Below are 19917 nucleotides of genomic sequence, written 5' to 3'. Positions count from 1 at the left end.
TGAACACATTATTTTTCAGTCTTTTTCTTGGAACTACACTTTATTTCTTTTTTGCAATCTACTAGTTCCTAAACATAAATCTGAGCATGATGTAATCTAACTGAAACTTTCCCATATCTCCCAACCATTTCCAAGTGATTCTTGAACAAAGTACTCGCTGTTACTAGCTGATATTTATTGCGGAACTAGATTAGTGCTTCTCCTCACTCATTGCTTCTCCCAAGCCCATATTCTCTCGTAACCTTTTCTTCTACTCCGTCCACTATAACTGCTTTCCAGTCCCCCATGACTATTAGATTTTCACTTCCTGTAACATACTATAGTATCCTTTCAGTATCTTCATATGCTTCTCTACCTCTTCAACTTCAGCTTGCGACGTCGGCATGTATACCTGTTGGCGTTGGTTTGCTGTCGATACTGATGAGAACAACCCTGTCACTGAACTGTTCACAGTAAAACACTCTCTGCGCTACCTTCCTGTTCATAACGAATCCTACTCCTGTTATACCATTTTCTGCTGCTGTTGATATTACTCTATACTCATCTGACCAGAAATCCTTGTCTTCTTTCCATTTCACTTCACTGACCCCTATTATATCTAGATTATGAATTTGCATTTCCCTTTTCAGATTTTCTAGCTATCACGCTCAAGCTTCTGACTTTCCACCCCCGACTCGTAGAACGTTATCCCCTCTTGGCAGTCCACGGGGTCCTATTCCGGAATCTTTTGCCAATGGCGTGATTATCATGACACTTTTAGAGTTACAGGCCACATGTCCTGTGGATACACGTTATGTGTCTTTAATGTAGTGGTTTAAATATTGCATTCTGCGTGCTCATTCCGTTGATCTTTTGGCTGATTCTTCCGCCTTTAGGGGGAGTTTCCTACCCCAGGTTCAAGTGAGTGCCCTGAAGCACTGTGCACGCGGAGCTGCGTGAACCAAGCGCACTGCTTCGACATAAAACATATTAACGATGGACATCTGTTTGGTAGTAGTTATTTCTTTATTATGCTACTTAGACGAAATACTACTGTAGGAATGGTGCTGAGTCAACAGCGTGCGTTTACAGTCGCAAGCCGAGGAAAAGGCTTCTTATCATAGGCAGAAGATAAGAATTCGAGACGTAGCACTACTTTCATACTTACCCCGGTTAATTCTAAAAGCGTATCTTCCCTTTTTTTCGATCAACTTTTCCGCTCACAGTGCTGCTTACTTGGCTCGGGCCTATCGCGCCACCCCTCGGTTCGGCCCTGATGGAATCGTTGGGTTTACGAGGGCCATGCTCAACGCCATGCAGAATCATAGCGGCCCCGTGCAAGTAGCGCCCGAGATAGTATACATATCGCCCACGTCGGAAGTGTCGGATGCAACAGACACAGCAAGTATATTGAGTCAGAACGTGGGCTTGTCGTCAGCTAGACTCGCGTCCACACGAATATCACAGATCATGGATTCTTATCCCGGTGACAACTGTTGAGGCTTTCCTTGACATAGCATTAAAGTGAAGCTCGCAAATAGTGGTCCAATACTGAAAAAAGGAGTGAGCCGACGCCGTTTTTCCAGGTGAGTCTCTGCTCCATTTACAGCACCACGACGGACATATCCATGTGTGGAGGCTGCAGGAAAAATGGACATTGCCGTACTGCATTCGTCATCTGGGCCCAGCACCTGGTAGGATGCTGCAGGGTGTGCTTGGCTACTCAACAAATAGTCCGCAGTTTGAACAACGCCAGTTAAATTTATGACTGTGTCCTCCCACGATATGGAGTGTGTTCGACTGTTATAGCAGATGGCACGTTCTACAGATCTGGCCTACTCATAGATTGGCGAGAGCCGGCCGCTGTGGTCGAGCGGTTCTAGGCGCTTCAGTCCGGAACCGTGCGACTGCTGTGGTCGCAGGTTGTAATCCTGCCTCGGGCATGGATGTGTGTGATGTCCTTAGGTTAGTAAGGTTTAAGTAGTTCTCAGTTCTAGGGGACTGATGACCTCAGATGTTAAGCCCCATACTGCTCAGAGCCGTTTTTGATTGACGAGAGACTATCAAGTCGCGGCTTGCCAGACTCGACAATTGATGAAATCTGAAATACAGTTGAAGCAGCATGGAATGTTGTGTCCGTATCTGTCATTCAGAATCAGTTCGACTCGATGTTCAGCTGTAGCCGCCAGAGGTGGGAGCTCGGTGTACTTAATTTCGCCCTCCTTACATCCCAACAATATTTACAAATTTAATCATGCATTCTTCCTAGCCTAGTGCATTATTTTTCCTTATTGTTTATCCCATACAGTACAGTATCCTCTTCTTCTTTTATTACTTAACTTAGTGACCCCATGCTCTTTCTGATGCAACGGTATTCGATGTAACCTAAGGGACAGGTATCGTGCTCGTCATCTGTCTGCGAATCGTATAAACTTTATCGTCTGTGTTAATGTGTTATAAATGTGTGCACATCATATTCTCTGACGCGAAATGTTGTGACCAGTCCATCATTTTCCTGAATAAGCTTGCAAATTCGCCTAAGAACACACTCTCCAGGCACGTGTACCACCCCACGGTCGTCGATCTGCCGTGTGGATTCGATCCAGATCTGGCTCACCTTTCTGCCTCGCAAGCTCGCACGCTTTTAGTTACGCTATACGAGCAAGTCGACTTTTCCCGCTGTTAATTTCGCATTAAGTACGACTTTGTTATTTGCTGTCCTTCCTGCTGCTGCAATTTTAAAACCCACCAGTGCACTTTCCTTAAGCTGTTTAGGAAAAATCACGGAATACTTACAGGGTGACAGTTATTTAACTATATGAAATAAAATCGTCATAACTTCTGAACGGTTTGCGTCAGGACGCTCAAACTGTAAAGTTCAAAAATGACTCTGAGCACTATGGAGCTCAACTTCTGAGGTCATCAGTCCCCTAGAACTTAGAAATACTTAAACCTAACTAACCTAAGGACATCACACATATCCATGCCCGAGGCAGGATTCGAACCTGTGACCGTAGCGGTCGCGCAGTTCCAGACTGTAGCGCTTAGAACCGCTCGGCCACCCAGGAAACTGTAAAGTTGGCTTCAAGGCATGATGGGAGTTATTATGCGGTGTGTGGTTTGGTTTAGCGTCGAAGCCAACTTTCATTTGGATGAGTTCGTCAATAAGCAAAATTGGTGTATTTGGGGGACTGAGAATCCGAATTTCGCGATCGAGAAGGCTCTTCACCCTCAACGGGTGACTGTGTGCTGTGCAATGTCCAGAATAATTGGTACGATATCCCTTGATGGCATGGTGGCTACCGAACGGCACGTGAAGGTTTTGGAAGATGGTTTCATCAGCATTATCCAAAGTGACTCTGATTTCGACAAGATGTCATTCATGCACGATGGAGCTCTACCCTATCGAAGCAGAAGAATGACGTCGAAGAGAATCATTTCGGGGATCGCATTCTGGCCCTGGTGTACCCAGAGGCTACTGGCATGGGCCTCGACTGGCCGCCATGTTTTCCGCATCCGAACACATGCGACTCCTTTTTGTACGCCTATGTTAAGGACAAGGTGTAGAGCAATAGCCCCCAAACCATTGCTGAGCTGAAAACGGCCACTCAGGTGGTCATCGACAGCATCGGTGGTCCGACGCTTGAGCGGGTCATGCAGAATTTCGCTATTCCTCTGCGCCACATCCTCTCTAATGATGGCGGGCATATCGAACGTATCATAACCTAAACCCGAATATCTGTAGTGACGTTTTCTACGTTGGATAAAGTGTGTGCGCGCCGTAGTCTGTTACTAATTTACGTATTTTTTCGTATGGTTCAATAATAGTCACCCTGTAATTCCGAAAGGCCGTGCGATTGCGAGTGGAGAATTTGAAACGCATTTTCATTCCCACTGAATGCGAGTCCAGTTCCTTGCCACTGCGCCACTTCGCTAGGTCGCTTGTCGCAGGCATTTGTCTCCCGTTATTGAACACTTTGTGTCGACCTGATTCCCGGGTGGGCGCCTTTCCTGCGCCGAGAACTCCGTCAACCAATAGCCTCGATCGCTAGCTGAGCAGTTTTAAGACATGTGTCATCTCCGCAGAAGCTCCCCCGACGCCCGACGCCCGGCGTCCACTCTGCTGATGGCCGTGGCCGGACGCCGCCGCCCCACTCCACCCTACCCTACCCTGCCCTGCCGTGGCCCCAGCCCTCTCGCCCGCTCCTCGTCCAGGGCAGGCCGGAAGGAAGGACTGCCGACCCTGCCGCTGCCGCTCGCCGGACATTCCTATTGCCCGGGGCGGCTCCGGCGCTCTCCAGCAAATCACGGCCCGGATTGATAGCCCGTTTTGACGTATTATCGGACGGCGGGATATTGGCCAATAAAAATGCCCGGCCCTCGCAATCGTGATCGCATTTCGCCGTATATTGAATGTACGTCTGAATGTTTTACGCTTCCTCCGCGGGGCGCCGTATTTTCCCCCTGACTCCGCTCTGGACGCTCTCTCCTCCTTCCAGCCGGAAACGGTGCCCCGGCTCCCCTGGAGTCCAGGCAACAAACGCTCAGTCCTTCCCGGCAAATATTGAACATTCGCAGCGGTACAAAAGGGCGCCGCCTCCTCAGCTTTTTATGCGTGTCATGCCTCCGACGTGAGTGGTTTGAAGCGAACAATAAACAGTAATCAGTCAAATTCGATTATTTCATGCTGCATACTAAAATGATGAAAGAAAGATCCTTTATTGTATGATTATATGATAGCGGAACAAACACTCGTAGCAGTTACTTCTGTAAAATATCTGGGAGTATGCTTACGGAATGATATGAAGTGGAATGATCATATAAAATTAATTGTTGGTAAGGCGGGTGCCAGGTTGAGATTCATCGGGAGAGTCCTTAGAAAATGTAGTCCATCACCAAAGGAGGTGGCTTACAAAACACTCGTTCGACCTATACTTGAGTATTGCTCATCAGTGTTGGATCCGTACCAGGTCGGGTTGACAGAGAAGATCCAAAGAAGAGCGGCGCGTTTCGTCACATGGTTATTTGGTAAGCGTGATAGCGTTACGGAGATATATAGCAAATTCAAGTGGCAGACTCTGCAAGAGAGGCGCTCTGCATCGCGGTGTAGCTTGCTGTTCAGGTTTCGAGAGGGTGCGTTTCTGGATGAGGTACCGAATATATTGCTTGCCCCTACTTATACCTCCCGAGGAGATCATGAATGTAAAATTAGAGAGATGGAGGCTTTCCGGCAGTCGTTCTTCCCGAGAACCATACGCGACTGGAACAGGAAAGGGAAGTAATGACGGTGGCACGTAAAGTGCCCTCCGCCACACACCGTTGGGTGGCTTGCGGAGTATAAATGTAGATGTAGATGTAGATTAACATGTCTTTGCCGCGAGTAAAGCATCCAAACCAGTCAATCACCAGAGTGAACCAAGATATTTGTAGAGGCCAGGCTTGATTCCAAATCTCGCTCTCTCAGCTTAAGGGGATTTTAGGTTTTCATCATATTTTTGATAGATTAAGGTTTTATTTAAGTACTCTGAAAAGGATTTTGCTGAAAAAAATTTTTCGAGCATTTAAAGAACATTTTCCTGCCACGTGTGTTTATGTGCCACCCCCACTTTTCTGTCACCCACTGTCAGCCCACCCACTGTCAGCTTTAACCCATATGGAGGTGCTGTTATCAGCAAAATAGAATGTGTAGGCCATCTTCAGAAACATTTGGAAACAAGGCTGAGAACACAAACTGTTGATGTGAGAGGAAAAAAAATTAGAAGATGGAAAATTGCTGATAGGACAGGGTCGTCTAACTAAAACTGAAACAGAAAACTTGCAGGTATACTATGGGCAGGCAGTTAGCAGAAATAAAGAAAATCTGGAGGCAATGAAGAGAGATGATGATAAGCCATGTCATGGATTGTGTCCATTAGGAGAAAAATTGTGGTGCAAATACAATAGGGCTCAGGCAACTGGAGAATCTTATTCTCACCAACATTCTCTTCCTGCCGCTGTCATTACACCAATTAAACCTATTTTCATAGACTTGGCTCATTCTGGCCTTCTAAGGAAATGTCAGCATGGGCAGACACAGAACCCAAATGAATGTTTCAACAGCATAATTTGGAACCGCCGTCCTAAACCTGTATTTGTAGGCATGCATACAATGAAACTAGGAGTTCACGATGCTGTTATTACATTCAACTGCGGTAGTAGTGGAAAGTGTTGGGTACTGAAAATTCTGGGAATTAATCCTGGTGAAAATCTGATCACTGGGATGCAACATTGCGATAAAAATAAGGATACCCGATGCAGACAGGTCTGCATCTAATATAGCCAAGAAAGCACGACAAACATCCAGGAAGGTGAAAAAGAAGCTGGAAGACCTGCTAGAGGCCAAAAAAGGGCCATCATATGCAGCGGGGTAGTTTTAATTAACTGTAAGTAACAAATTTCAAAAGTTTTTTTTAAAGTCAATTTCTCGCAAACTAAAATTTTCAGTACATATGCCCCATTATATCAGAAACTATCATAGATAAAGAATGAAATTTTCAGACACTCTGCATAATATAAAAAGCCACCTCTGGCACTAACAGTCATTAATATTCCCCCATTAGGAAGTTCACAAAAAATATTTTCTGCAGAAAAAACTTAATATTTTTTCTTAATAAATTTAAAAAAGTATTTCTTAAAAAACTATAAATTAGATGAAGTAGATTTTAGTACAGTTGACTCTATTCGCATCATGTAACATACAGTAAAAATATTAAGGTCCTGAATCAAATAGATTTCAGAAATGGGTCAAATACGTGACTAAATTAACGTGGGTCAGATAGGCAGGGTGTGGTCCCCTTAATACAGAATAAATTGTTTCCAGATTTTTGAGAGAATGGAATCACTACCGGCTTCGTTCGTTTAAGTGTTGTATTATGTTGTATTATGTCCCAGAAATATTCAGGCAGATTTTAACACGAGACTGCCAGAAGCGTTATCAACCTGCTTCTTTCCTCTTAAGTCTTACAGAATTCCTTCTTCACCCTTCCTTCTGCAATTATTGGACGTAGTAAGAAGCTACTGAACAACTGTACATAAGAGTATGAAGCTACTTTTCAGTATCTCAACTTTTGTTAACAGTAAATTTAGTTTCGAAGATCAGCTTTGTTCTATTTACGAACATCAGTATCGTAACACAGATCGGTAAGCTGCACCAGTTAGGAGGTTTCACAAAGTTCAAAACTGGCAATGGCTGGCATGGTATTATGCTTACAGAATCATCACCAAACACTGACTAACGAAATACCGAACATAGAAGTTTGCGTGTTTACAGCTGGGCACCTACTGACATAAATGTTCGTATTTCAACTACCTGTCAGTGGGCTGCCTGCTGCTTTGTGCACGACTCCAGTCTATAGAAGCACGTGTTACAGAAATTACAAAACGCTAAAATATAGCAGTGTTATATTTTAGATATTGACGTAAGAAAATGTTAACGAAAAAGACAGAAAATGTGAAAGATACAAGGATTCGATAGACAGTGAAGTCCACTAATTTCACTAAAAGCTGTACAATTAGAAAATGACCAAATAATAGAGGTAAGTTTCAACGTGCTTGAGTTTTCCAAAACTTTTCGAAATCGTGAGATTTTCTAACTCGAAAAATTAACACACTAACATATTATTTTTGTGAAAGTAGATATTTCTGGTAACAGGAAAACTGGGCTGTAAAATTTGGAAAAGAATTACCTTTTAAGATTCGAACGTTCTAGAAAACGTAATTTCTGAATACGAATGATTTTCGAAATACAAATTTTTTGAAAAACTAAAACGTTTCTAGAAAATTGGAGAATGTGGGCTTTTAAATAAGTTGGTCAATATTAACACTAACTATTTTTAGCGGTGTTGAATTTTGACGTACACGTGGTCAGCAGGTCTCGTAAAATTATGAAGTTTTCTTTAAAGAAAATATTCCCATATAATTACTTTGGTTCTTTTTGTATACGCTTTGTATACGTATGTATTGGAAAATGGGGAAAAAATTTAAGCAGTAGAATTGCAGTAAATAGAACTATCTCACTTTGCTACATCTGACGCTCTTATAACTGCAGAAATCACTTATAAATTAAATGCGAATCATTACATATACCTTAGCCACGATAAAAATCAGATGTCTTAAATATCCTTAATGTACAGGTTGTAACAAAACAGCCATATAATATGCTAAGAGCAGGGTATTGGTCGTGGAATCAAGCAAAATTTCGCACATACCCACAGGTCGTAAATGCAACGTCTTGACAGATAGAAAATCACCGAATAGAGCGCGGAGGTGTGTGCACTGAAATTAATTTGCCCTAGCTAAGAGCTATTGTACTAAATAGCATAGTTACATATTAAATTAGTTGAATACTATCATCTTAAGAGTCAAAACCAGAAAACTTTAAATTCCTATCCATGGTTGCTTAGGTTAGGAGCGCATTTCATGTTTATTGAGTAAAGCTTAACTATTAAATCGACGGTCATTAAGTCTGCCTCCGTAGCTGCACGGCCAGCGCTGTGGCTCGCTTACCGAAGTAACCTGGTTTCTATTCCCGGCCGCATCGAAAATTTTTCTCCGCTTGGAGACTTAGTGTTGTGTTGCCCTCACCTACATATCGTCATAACTGGCATAGCTGTATGGGCACGTCCCGAAAGCAGTTGAAAAAACTAATAAGGGTCGTAATTCCATCAGCTTAAGACAATGAGTGTACTGCAGATGTGTTTATCTTATTATTTTTAAGCACAATATTAAATAAAATATTAACAGCAGCGCATGTATTTACAGACAGATTTAAATTTTTAATATAAACAATTGCGTCGTTTATTGGCGACAGTAAATCTTTAAAAGTTCCACGATATATCCTGCTCGGACATTCTGTAACAACGTGGCGAAGGTTTGCCTGGCTGTCCGAAAATTGCATTTTGGCGATGGAGCCTTACCCCATCTATAAAGAGAACTTCTGCGGAATCGGTGCGTATCCTGCTAATCACACTCTACATTCTGCGCGTTTGGTCGAAAGCAGGGGGTTTCTTTCTTATACGGGGGAAATTCAGGCAATGTGGAGGGCAAGCATCTGTCCAGTCTCGTTCCCATGTACTGCAAGGTAATCGACTTTTGGTACTATAAAGCGCGATGATACTAATAATGAAATCTAACAGCTACGTATTTTAATACACAGACAGCACGAATGAACTTTTATTCCAACAAATACAGCAAAGCAGTGATTGTAATTATGACAATGGTGAAAAAGAAAATTGAAATTTAATTTTAAATGCTATATATTGCTGCTTCCAACATCAGTACGTCGAAGAAACGATTGGCGGACTTTCTCGAAAACAACATAGTAGCAGCTCATTTCACAAAATCGCACTGCTGGACCCATGCAGACACATCCGCCCGCTCAACGCTGATTGGCTATCGTTGTCTGTTCATAGCTCCACAGCGGTGCATATCCGACCTAAGGTTATCCTGCACAATTCGAAAGCGTCGTCTCACAGGACTGAAAACGTTCGTGGACTTGAAGCTAGTGATGTCCACGTTCCACTGCATTACGAAGCGTGAAACGGAGAATCTGTCATGTCAGATATGTTTCCTTTGAGGAGGGCAACGTCGCAAATGAGACGCATCATCGGTTTTATGTCACGAGCACAACTTAGGAAGCACCATATTATATTAAGACATACGGAGTTGACTCCGTGTTTGGTGGTCTTTATGCTATAGTATAGGTTTTATGAATATAAGTTATTTCAAAGCACCAGCACTTTGAGGGTCTCTAGATATCTCGTCGTGTTAGTCACGAATTGTTATAATAAAATGACAGACACCTACAAACCGGTAATTGGAGGCTTCCTGTATTTGATGCTTTTTGTGTTGTAACTTGCGAGCTGTAGAAGTATACCGTCTCAGATTACGTCACAATGTTGATTTATCAAAAGCGCGTCGTATTTGGTACAATTTATCATAGTTAAATATCAAATACTGGCATTGTTATTTACATCCTTTAGACACTGCATACCGTGTAACTTATTCAATGCTGTCGTGTTCAAGCTGTAGCGTAGTTGCTAGAGTTGTAAACCATGGCCGTGCGGGGTGGTCGAGCGGTTCGAGGCGCCATGTCACGGAATGCGTGGCCCCTCTCGCCGGAGGTTCGAGTCCTCCCTCGGGCATGGGTGTGTGTGTTGTTCTTAGCATAAGTTAGTTTAAGTAGTGAGTAAGACTAGCGGCCGATGACCTCAGCAGTTTGGTCCCTTAGGAATTAACACACACACACACATGCGTAAACCATGTAGAGAAAGCTAGTAGATTCGTGTCAAACCGCCTCCAACTTTTTTTTAACTTTGGTTTCCTAAATGATTCTGCGACTTCTTTGTTAATTTAACAGAAGTGTTTTTTGCAATAGCCGATGTTATTTATTGTAAATAAAGTATTTGCTGAAGTTCTTATTGCATAAGCCAAGTATTGGAATGTTATCACAGTGACCACATCGACGAGTCCAGGATCTTCTTCGTGATTTCTTCCGCTCTTCTTCGATGATTACTGACAGAGTTGAAGCAGCTGTTTGACGTGTACCCATTTTTGTAAACAAACTGTATGACTAGCGTCAGATGCGGCCGACAGCTGCCACTAGAGAGCGCTGTTGTCGCAAATCACGATGAGGATAACGTTCCGTTTCAGAGCGTGTAGGGGCCATAGCGGATGCCACGTCTGGCACGCTTCCCATGTTAGGACAGCTTACCTGGCTTTGACGTTATTATCGCATTGTTTCTCTCCACCCAGCGTTCCGGAGCAGAAGAAGGTCTGCGAAGAGTGTCTGAGAACAATCCTGATACCCATATAGAAGAAGGGCCACAATAAGAAATGTGACAGTTATAAGGGAAAGCTTCTAATAACGGCACCATACAAAAACTACTAAACACAATTAGCGAAACCCTTTACTGAAAAGCAGCACCGTTTCAAGAACGCTCTTGTAGCGATTGTTTGCTCTCAGTGAAACGTTTCACCCGGGAGAAGCGAGAGCTCAACTTAGAACTCTATACTTTAATTATTGACAACTCAAAAGCATCTGGAAAAGTCCCAAGACACAAACTTTGGAAACTTATGACAGAGACAGGCTACCGACATTGTCCAACAGCAATCATAACGAACGTGTACAAAAGTACTGCCAATTGTGTGAACAACTGGGAGTTTTTCAACAACAGTTTCATCACGATTTTCGTGATAATGGAACTGCACGGTGCTCCAAAGGTTACTTAGTACATTGAGAATGTGCCAGTGTATAATATTACGATCTTCAGCGATCGTCGTTTATTTTTCCACCCAGAAAATCGCCAATATGCAGAAGGCAGTCTTTTTTTACGGCTTGCAACGTTTGTTGTGAGAGGTGTTTTTAATCCCTCCTTGAGTTTCACAAAGGAGTTTATTCGCCAAGCATAATTAGTAACGTCATGTTACCATGTTACTATAACGGATACACACCATATAGTGCTTTGGTTGGAGACTCGTTAATCCTTACTCTGGTTATCTTCAGGTTATCATCTGTCTCCATCTAGTAAGGCTGTACATTAGGGTGTCTCTTACATGGCTCTTTTAAAAGGTCTAATAATTTTTCTTGTGCTACCTCTCTGCCCCCACGTTAGTTCCATTCCACGTAAGAATGAGCTGCTTGAAAATCAGTGGGATAAGGGGAACGGTACCCCTTGAAAATAAAGATAAAAAGAAAAATCGTTGACTTTTCATAATTCATTTTGATTCATTCATTCACTAGGTAAAACAGGTAAGTTGGTACCTCAGTTTCCTTAATTGAAAGTGATGTTACTTTCAGGTCACCTTGGTCAGATGACGTAACGCATCCAACATCCCAATTCAGGTAGAGAGAGGACGAAACGAACTGTCGTTCCTTTTTACGACGTAACGTGGTCCAACCCAGTCATCATTCACGTTCGACATAAGACAGGAGTCGCAACAAGTATAACTTCGTCAGTTGTTTTGTAGGAGATAACGTATTTGCTCGCATATTACTGGCATGAAATAACTGGAAGTTAACTGCCGTTTGACTGTGTGTAAACTTTTCTTTTCAAAAATATAAGGACAATCCTTTAAATACCACTGTACTGAAGTATATAAAAAGTTTTTGATGAATCAAACGGTTAAAAGGATAGCCGAGGTTCATGTAAGGAACGGGCCACCAGTTATCGGAGCAAATTAGCTTCTGAGTGAGCAGAGGCATCCTTGAGAAGGTGAGAGAGTTAATCGAAACTAAATTCATTCAATGCTGGTAATTTTACGCATATTTAGGTCGTTAAAAAAAAACTATGGAAAAGAGAAGTCGAAAGTTAATGAAACATGTGCTGACAGGCTATGTTTTAAATTAACTTTGATCTTTCTTTCAAAGTACTATCTCGTGTAGTACATTCTCCAGCTCCGAGACCTATTCAAGGTAATAGGGAAACGCTATTTATGGTTTAAAATGTTTATGTTCGTGATGAATTTGAATTACGACCAAAAATGATGACGCTGTTTGTTATATTTGTAGTTGTCTGCTATGTTGCCGAAGCCTTTTCTGAAAAACGTGTGCTTCTTCTGAAGCCAATGTGCATTCTTTCAAAACTTTTAAAAATATCAGGTTGTCGATCGTGATATCTGATGTTTTTCTGCAAAAACTGAAATATTCATTTACGAATTCTGTCTCCTTTCAACTTAGTTATCCTTCATCATAATCAGGCGCCAGAGTTTAAAGTGAAAATATTCAATACATTCAATAATGCGAAAGGATCATCAGATGGAAATAATGAAAGGGTTCAAACAGGAATCAATAAAATAACATACACTCCTGGAAATGGAAAGAAGAACACATTGACACCGGTGTGTCAGACTCACCATACTTGCTCCGGACACTGCGAGAGGGCTGTACAAGCAATGATCACACGCACGGCACAGGGGACACACCAGGAACCGCGGTGTTGGCCGTCGAATGGCGCTAGCTGCGCAGCATTTGTGCACCGCCGCCGTCAGTGTCAGCCAGTTTGCCGTGGCATACGGAGCTCCATCGCAGTCTTTAACACTGGTAGCATGCCGCGACAGCGTGGACGTGAACCGTATGTGCAGTTGACGGACTTTGAGCGAGGGTGTGGACGTTCCGCCGAATTGCTCAACACGTGGGGCGTGAGGTCTCCACAGTACATCGATGTTGTCGCCAGTGGTCGGCGGAAGGTGCACGTGCCCGTCGACCTGGGACCGGACCGCAGCGACGCACGGATGCATGCCAAGACCGTAGGATCCTACGCAGTGCCGTAGCGGACCGCACCGCCACTTCCCAGCAAATTAGGGACACTGTTGCTCCTGGGGTATCGGCGAGGACCATTCGCAACCGTCTCCATGAAGCTGGGCTGCGGTCCCGCACACCGTTAGGCCGTCTTCCGCTCACGCCCCAACATCGTGCAGCCCGCCTCTAGTGGTGTCGCGACAGGCGTGAATGGAGGGACGAATGGAGACGTGTCGTCTTCAGCGATGAGAGTCGCTTCTGCCTTGGTGCCAATGATGGTCGTATGCGTGTTTGGCACCGAGCAGGTGAGCGCCACAATCAGGACTGCATACGACCGAGGCACACAGGGCCAACACCCGGCATCATGGTGTGGGGAGCGATCTCCTACACTGGCCGTACACCACTGGTGATCGTCGAGGGGACACTGAATAGTGCACAATACATCCAAACCGTCATCGAACCCATCGTTCTACCATTCCTAGACCGGCAAGGGAACTTGCTGTTCCAACAGGACAATGCACGTCCGCATGTATCCCGTGCCACCCAACGTGCTCTAGAAGGTGTAAGTCAACTACCCTGGCCAGCAAGATCTCCGGATCTGTCCCCCATTGAGCATGTTTGGGACAGGATGAAGCGTCGTCTCACGCGGTCTGCACGTCCAGCACGAACGCTGGTCCAACTGAGGCGCCAGGTGGAAATGGCATGGCAAGCCGTTCCACAGGACTACATCCAGCATCTCTACGATCGTCTCCATGGGAGAATGGCAGCCTGCATTGCTGCGAAAGGTGGATATACACTGTACTAGTGCCGACATTGTGCATGCTCTGTTGCCTGTGTCTATGTGCCTGTGGTTCTGTCAGTGTGATCATGTGATGTATCTGACCCCAGGAATGTGTCAATAAAGTTTCCCCTTCCTGGGACAATGAATTCACGGTGTTCTTATTTCAATTTCCAGGAGTGTAGTTTCAATAATAGATTTGAACTGGTCCTTATAATAAAATAAATTTATTTTTACCAGATTTAACTTGAGTTCCTTAAGATAGATTGCAGTGGTGGAACCTAACTGCATCAGAAGATGGGGCCACAGGGCCTAAACTGCAGAGTGTAATGTGTAAAACACAAGTATTAGTGACTGAAGGCGTTATTCAATATATTCAGTACAGTCACATTCACTCTGAGCTGAAAGTTGAAATGATCTCACTGAGAGATTGTATTCTTGAAGTTAATACATAAATGTTAATAAGTAACTTAACTGTGGGTGCACTCATGTATCACTAGTTTTGTTACGATGAGTGATGATGAAGTTACTGTACGTGCAGTAGCTTCAGCTGCCGTCACATGTCTGCCTGCCCGGATAAGTGTAGCGTGTGATGTGCGCTGGCCCACTCTCCCCCTCCCCTCCGTATCCTCCTTATCCCAGTGCACTATGCAGCAGCACAGACACACAGCAGTAATGAAGTGATTTTTTTTTCAGATAACAAACAAACACACTTTTGAGTTTATAAGACGAGGGGCGTTCAATAAGTAAAGCAACACATTTTTCCTCTCCGCCAGTTTGGGATGAAAAAACTGGGGAATTTGTTGTGGACTATTCCCAGTTCAGCCCGTATAATTTCGTGAAATTCGCATAGGTGACTGCACTATACATAGTCTTCAAACTGGCGTCTGTAACGAAGGTGCATTCCAAGCAGAGAGCGGTCAGTACCTTTCTTTTGGCGCAAACCAGAGCATCGAGGGTATTCATATGTGCTTGCAGAATGTCTAAGGAGACCTGACAGTAAAAAAAACCGCGGTGAGTCGTTGGGCGAGGCGTCTGATATCATCGCAACAAGGTCGCGCAAGTCTGTCCGATCTCCCAAGCGCCGGCAGGCCGCAACACAGCTGTGACTCCTGCAATATTGGAACGTTCGGACGATCGACGGATCACAAACACCTCGTTGGACTGGACGTCTCTGTTGGTAGTGCTGACACTCTCGTAAACCAAATGAGGTTCTCAAAGATGTGCCGGCTGGGTGCCTCGCCGCCTAACAGAAAAGCATGAAGAGCAATGAAGGACCTTGTGTGAGGAATTGCTTGCACGTTACAAGGGTCATCGTGGCAATTTCTTGCCAACATCCTCACAGGCGTTCAAACATGGATTTATCACATCGATCCAGAAACAAAATGGCAATCTACGGAGTGGCGCAACACCACTTCTCCTACAGCCGGGATCTCACACCTTCCGACTTCCATCTATTTGGCCCAACAAAGGATACGCTCCGTGGGAAGCAGAACGTGGATGACGGTGAATAATACAGTGTAATGGAGTCCTGAATAAAACCAACCTGCTTTCAGCAAAAAATTTGTTGCATTACATCCAGAACATCTCTCGTACAAGCAAAGAATAGACACAAGACCCTCTCCAGCAGAAAATTTCCTTTGCAGAACTCCACAGCCAAAGTAGAGCCCCACATAAGCGATCACTGGTCATCAATGTGTTAATGCGTCGACACTCTCACGGCTTGACTCAAAGCACAGTGCTGGAGAGCCGCATACTCTCTCTCGCACAGTTGCGGCAGGCGCTTTAATTTCTCTTGAACACCTTACTGTCTTCACTTGGTGAGTGACGAAAGCACATTATGTTCCAAGCAAAGAGCTTCGTTGTTAAAACATTCAAATGGTTCAAATGGCTCTGAGCACTATAGGACTTAAAATATCAGGTCATCAGCCCCTAGAACTTAGAACTACTTAAACCTAACTAACCTAAGGACATCACACACATCCATGCCCGAGGCAGGATTCGAACCTGCGACCGTAGCGGTCACGCGGTTCCAGACTGAAGCGCCTAGAACCGCTTGGCCACACCGGCTGGCGTTAAAACATTGATTTGAGCAAACCACAGCTCAGAATTAATAAAATAACATTTTATCAATAATGCGATTCAACACGTTTGCTGTAAAATAAACACATTTATGTCTGTTTTTATTTGAGTTCCTTAAGAAAGCTTTCGGTAGTGAAACCTAAATTCACCGGAAGACGGTGACTGTGGTTTCTGGAGTTAATACATAAATATTAATAACTTACTGTTAGCTGTGGATGAGCCTGCGTATCAGTAGTTTTCTTATGATACGTAATGGTGAGTAAGCAAGCTACTGTACGTGGCTATTCATGTAAGCATGTCTCGTTATGTGTGCTCGATCCACTCACCCCCCTGCCTCAATTCACAAGGTAGCGGTACGCACAGCGTTGGTGCTGAGTGGTGGGATGCAGAAGGGCAGGAGAACACAGCCGTGCATCGGCTATCGAAGTAGCTAACATTGAAATTGAAAAATTGTGCACATTATCCACCTAATTTAATGATTTTTTAACGTTTATCATGTTCAATAACCTAAAAAATGTTCCATTTCCTATTTCACCCCCTTAGAGTTTGAGTCCCCCACCCTAATGTGGCCCACTTTCTTCCTCAGGGTTCATCAAAATCGAATGAGCTATTCGGTAGCAAAAAAGTAACAGACGAACATGCTGTCGCTGTAATACTAATATTGATTATATTAAAAGTTATTGGTTACTCAATTATATCTGAAGAAGATATTATTGTCCAATGCATCCAATCTACGAAGTAGCATAACAAAATAGTGGTACTTGAAACATAAGAATCACCCCACTGTACATTCTATGACTACCTACTCTGATACTCAGTAGTAGTTTAGTTAATAAGGGCACCGAAGTAACGGCTGTGTGTTTGTGGCAGCCGCCTACGACGGGCGCCGGGGGCGGCCACCTGGGGCGGTCGGGGGTGCTGCCCGTGGTGGGCGGCGCGCTGCCGCCCCTCTGCGGCCTGCCGGGCGCCAACGGAGACCTGGACCGGCGCGCAGCCGCCGCCGCCGCAGCAGCCGCAGCCGCCGCGGGCGCCGGCGACGCCGGCAGTGGGGGCGGCGGGGGTGGGGGCGGCGCCGCCCACGCCACTTCCAACGGCTTCCTGCCGCCCGCCGGCGACCCGCTCGCCTTCGACTCCAAGTGAGGGGGCCACTGAACGAGGACGCGGACCCGCTCGCCTCCGAAACGTCCACTCCGTCAGCCGTCTTCTCGCGCGCTCTCCGCGTTGCGTTCCACGTAAGACTGCAGACGCCTAGTGTCGCCCAGGCACTTCGATCTTTCATCGAACGCTTCGATCAGAGTTGCCATAGCGAACGACTACGACGCCGTCACTTGTATTCTCAGCGATAATCGTTCTCGAGACTTCCTCCACATCGTTGCACACGAGTAAATCATAAATCGGAAGCTTTACAACCACTTTCTGCATGCCTCTTCAGTTTAGATGGTGCGACAAGTAAACCACTTTGCTACAAGTCCTTTTCTCGGTTTTACTGTAATATCTCTTTATGTAGAAGAAATCCTTGGCTTTGTTACGTTGATAATTTTCGAGTTACGTCTATCTATGTACAACTGAATAGAAACGATTTTATATTAGCACATTTATTCCGCCTTTATTCTTTGAAAAGGCATCATCAGCTGCCTTAAATGCCTGAAATGTTTACGTACTTATGCCAATACCATTTTGCTACACATACTAAATACGGTACATTCACATTAGAAACAGTTCCGGCAGTTTTTCACGTTATATACCATAGTAATGGCCAAAATTTTTGCATACAAAATTTGTAGTCGCTGCTCTACATGTGTGCTTGGCTTTGCTCGTTTTAAGATTTTAAAGCTTTTTTTATTTTATTTTATTTTATTTTATTTTTGCTATCTACCGAATGTCATTTGCACAGCACTTAGTATATGAACAATGTTGTTGCCAACATTCGAATGTGTTTTTGTGATATATGTGATGTGTGTATGTGTGTGTGTGTTGGTATATATTTATGTACAGTTCGGTCCTCATATGTACACCTGCACGTTTTTTCTAAATTATTATTTCATTTCTTGTAAAGGTTTTAGCAGAGATACGATGTTGATATGCGTCTGGTCGTTTATTTCATGTTCGACAACCAACCAGGCACACATAAACACCAACTCTCTGCTAAATCTGTTAAATGAAATCATGTAACAAAAATAAAAACTACAGGGATACAGACCGAACTACACTGAATTATGTAACAACTCGAGCACATACTGTCTCTCTCTTTCTCTCACGCAAACACACACACACACACACACACACACACACACACACATACACACACTCTCTCTCACACACGCCACATATATCAGAAAGACACATTCGATAACTGACAACAACATTCAAACCAGATTATGACGAAAACACTTCTTCATATACCGAGCACTGTGCTAGTGATATTCGATGGACAGATAGCAAAAATTAGCTTTGAAACCAGCAAAACCAGTACACGAGGAGACTAGAGTAAACAAATTTGACTTTTATTAAGCTTTAGAACCTCAGAAAGTGCCAGAACTGTTCCCACGTGAATGTAATGTATAGCGTAGACATAAGTGTGTGTATATTCCAGGCCACTGATGCCATCTTTCAAAATGTAAAGGCGAAACGAGCGTGGAAATGTTCAGTTAATTTTATTCAGTTGCACATAAACGAATCTAACCATAAAATTATCAACCTAATATTACACCCAACTGATGACGATAGACAAACGTAAAAATATGTTGGACGGTCAATGGACAAAGAAATGTACAGTCTTTAGGTTAGTAAAGATACTGTGGCAATATTTAAGCCTTCCATCGTCACTGGGAATACAGTAGAATGTTTAATTAAGAATAACAGTAAGCTGCCTCAAATAGTAATTAACAAGGTCATTTCTTGTACTATGAATGATTTCGTTGATTTTAGCACCATCATCATGAGATGCATCTGATACGTACACACTGAATCTATGTGCTATATATTCACGTCAGGATCACTTGTTCCTCACATGAATTGTGTCCTTCAGTAACGTTAGATTGTGAAACGAAGGACCCACGGTACCATTCACCACTCACTCCAAGAGGATGTTAGCAAGACAAGCTGCAGGATAACGGACATGTACCCACATGCTTTACCAGTGACCCTGAATGCGTGGTGCCTTGGGTCTCCGGTATGACAGCCCACGCTATTGAAGGACAACTGATATCATTGTGATAGGGTCCTAGGAAGAACATATCGCACATTGATCCGATGTATATTTTTCACGCGCATCTGATAATAGAGGCTTGATGCCTAAATATAATATGGAGACCATTTCACTGCAGTCTGAGGCAATTTCTTTTTTCCAAGTTACTAGTGTAATATATCCTTATATCACTACACACTGCAACCCCAGCTCTCAACTGCAGCTGTCAAGTACACAGTAAACTCAACAAAAATCATCCGAATGCCACATGATTGACCAAGAGACACTGCACGTGTTCTGACCTTGAATGAATTTCCGGTTTCCTTTAGGGTTGATGCAAGCCATAATCTGCACGCACTGCCGTGATTAAGTGAAAATGTGAAGTAATAAGTCATATCCTTCATCATTTCTGTCGAAGTATCTAATATTTCGTGTGATTTATATTATACGCCTATCAACTGCCACATTGTGTTACCTACCTTTCCTACTGTCGTCTTATGTTAAAATACACCGAAGAGCCAAAATGTAAACCAGACACTTTTTTCTCCACGTCTCGTCAGTTCATTCAGACATTGTTAAATCCCATAGTTTTACTTAACATTAATGGTGTCTGAT

General features: G+C 43.7%; 1 protein-coding gene across 1 annotated transcript in view; it reads left to right on the top strand.

Moving 5' to 3' along the window:
* LOC124606148 (LIM domain only protein 3-like) overlaps window positions 1-19668 on the top strand; it is a 1120741-nt gene extending 1101073 nt beyond the window's left edge. Inside the window, exons 7-8 of the mRNA XM_047138113.1 lie at window positions 16986-17101; window positions 19632-19668. Of these exons, the coding sequence (XP_046994069.1) occupies window positions 16986-17101; window positions 19632-19668 (153 nt within the window). The remainder of the gene's footprint in view (window positions 1-16985; window positions 17102-19631) is intronic.
* Window positions 19669-19917: the final 249 nt, after the last annotated feature.

Source organism: Schistocerca americana, chromosome 3, assembly GCF_021461395.2.
Source record: "Schistocerca americana isolate TAMUIC-IGC-003095 chromosome 3, iqSchAmer2.1, whole genome shotgun sequence".
Lineage (NCBI taxonomy): Eukaryota > Metazoa > Arthropoda > Insecta > Orthoptera > Acrididae > Schistocerca > Schistocerca americana.
This window is presented reverse-complemented; position numbering and strand designations above follow the sequence as displayed.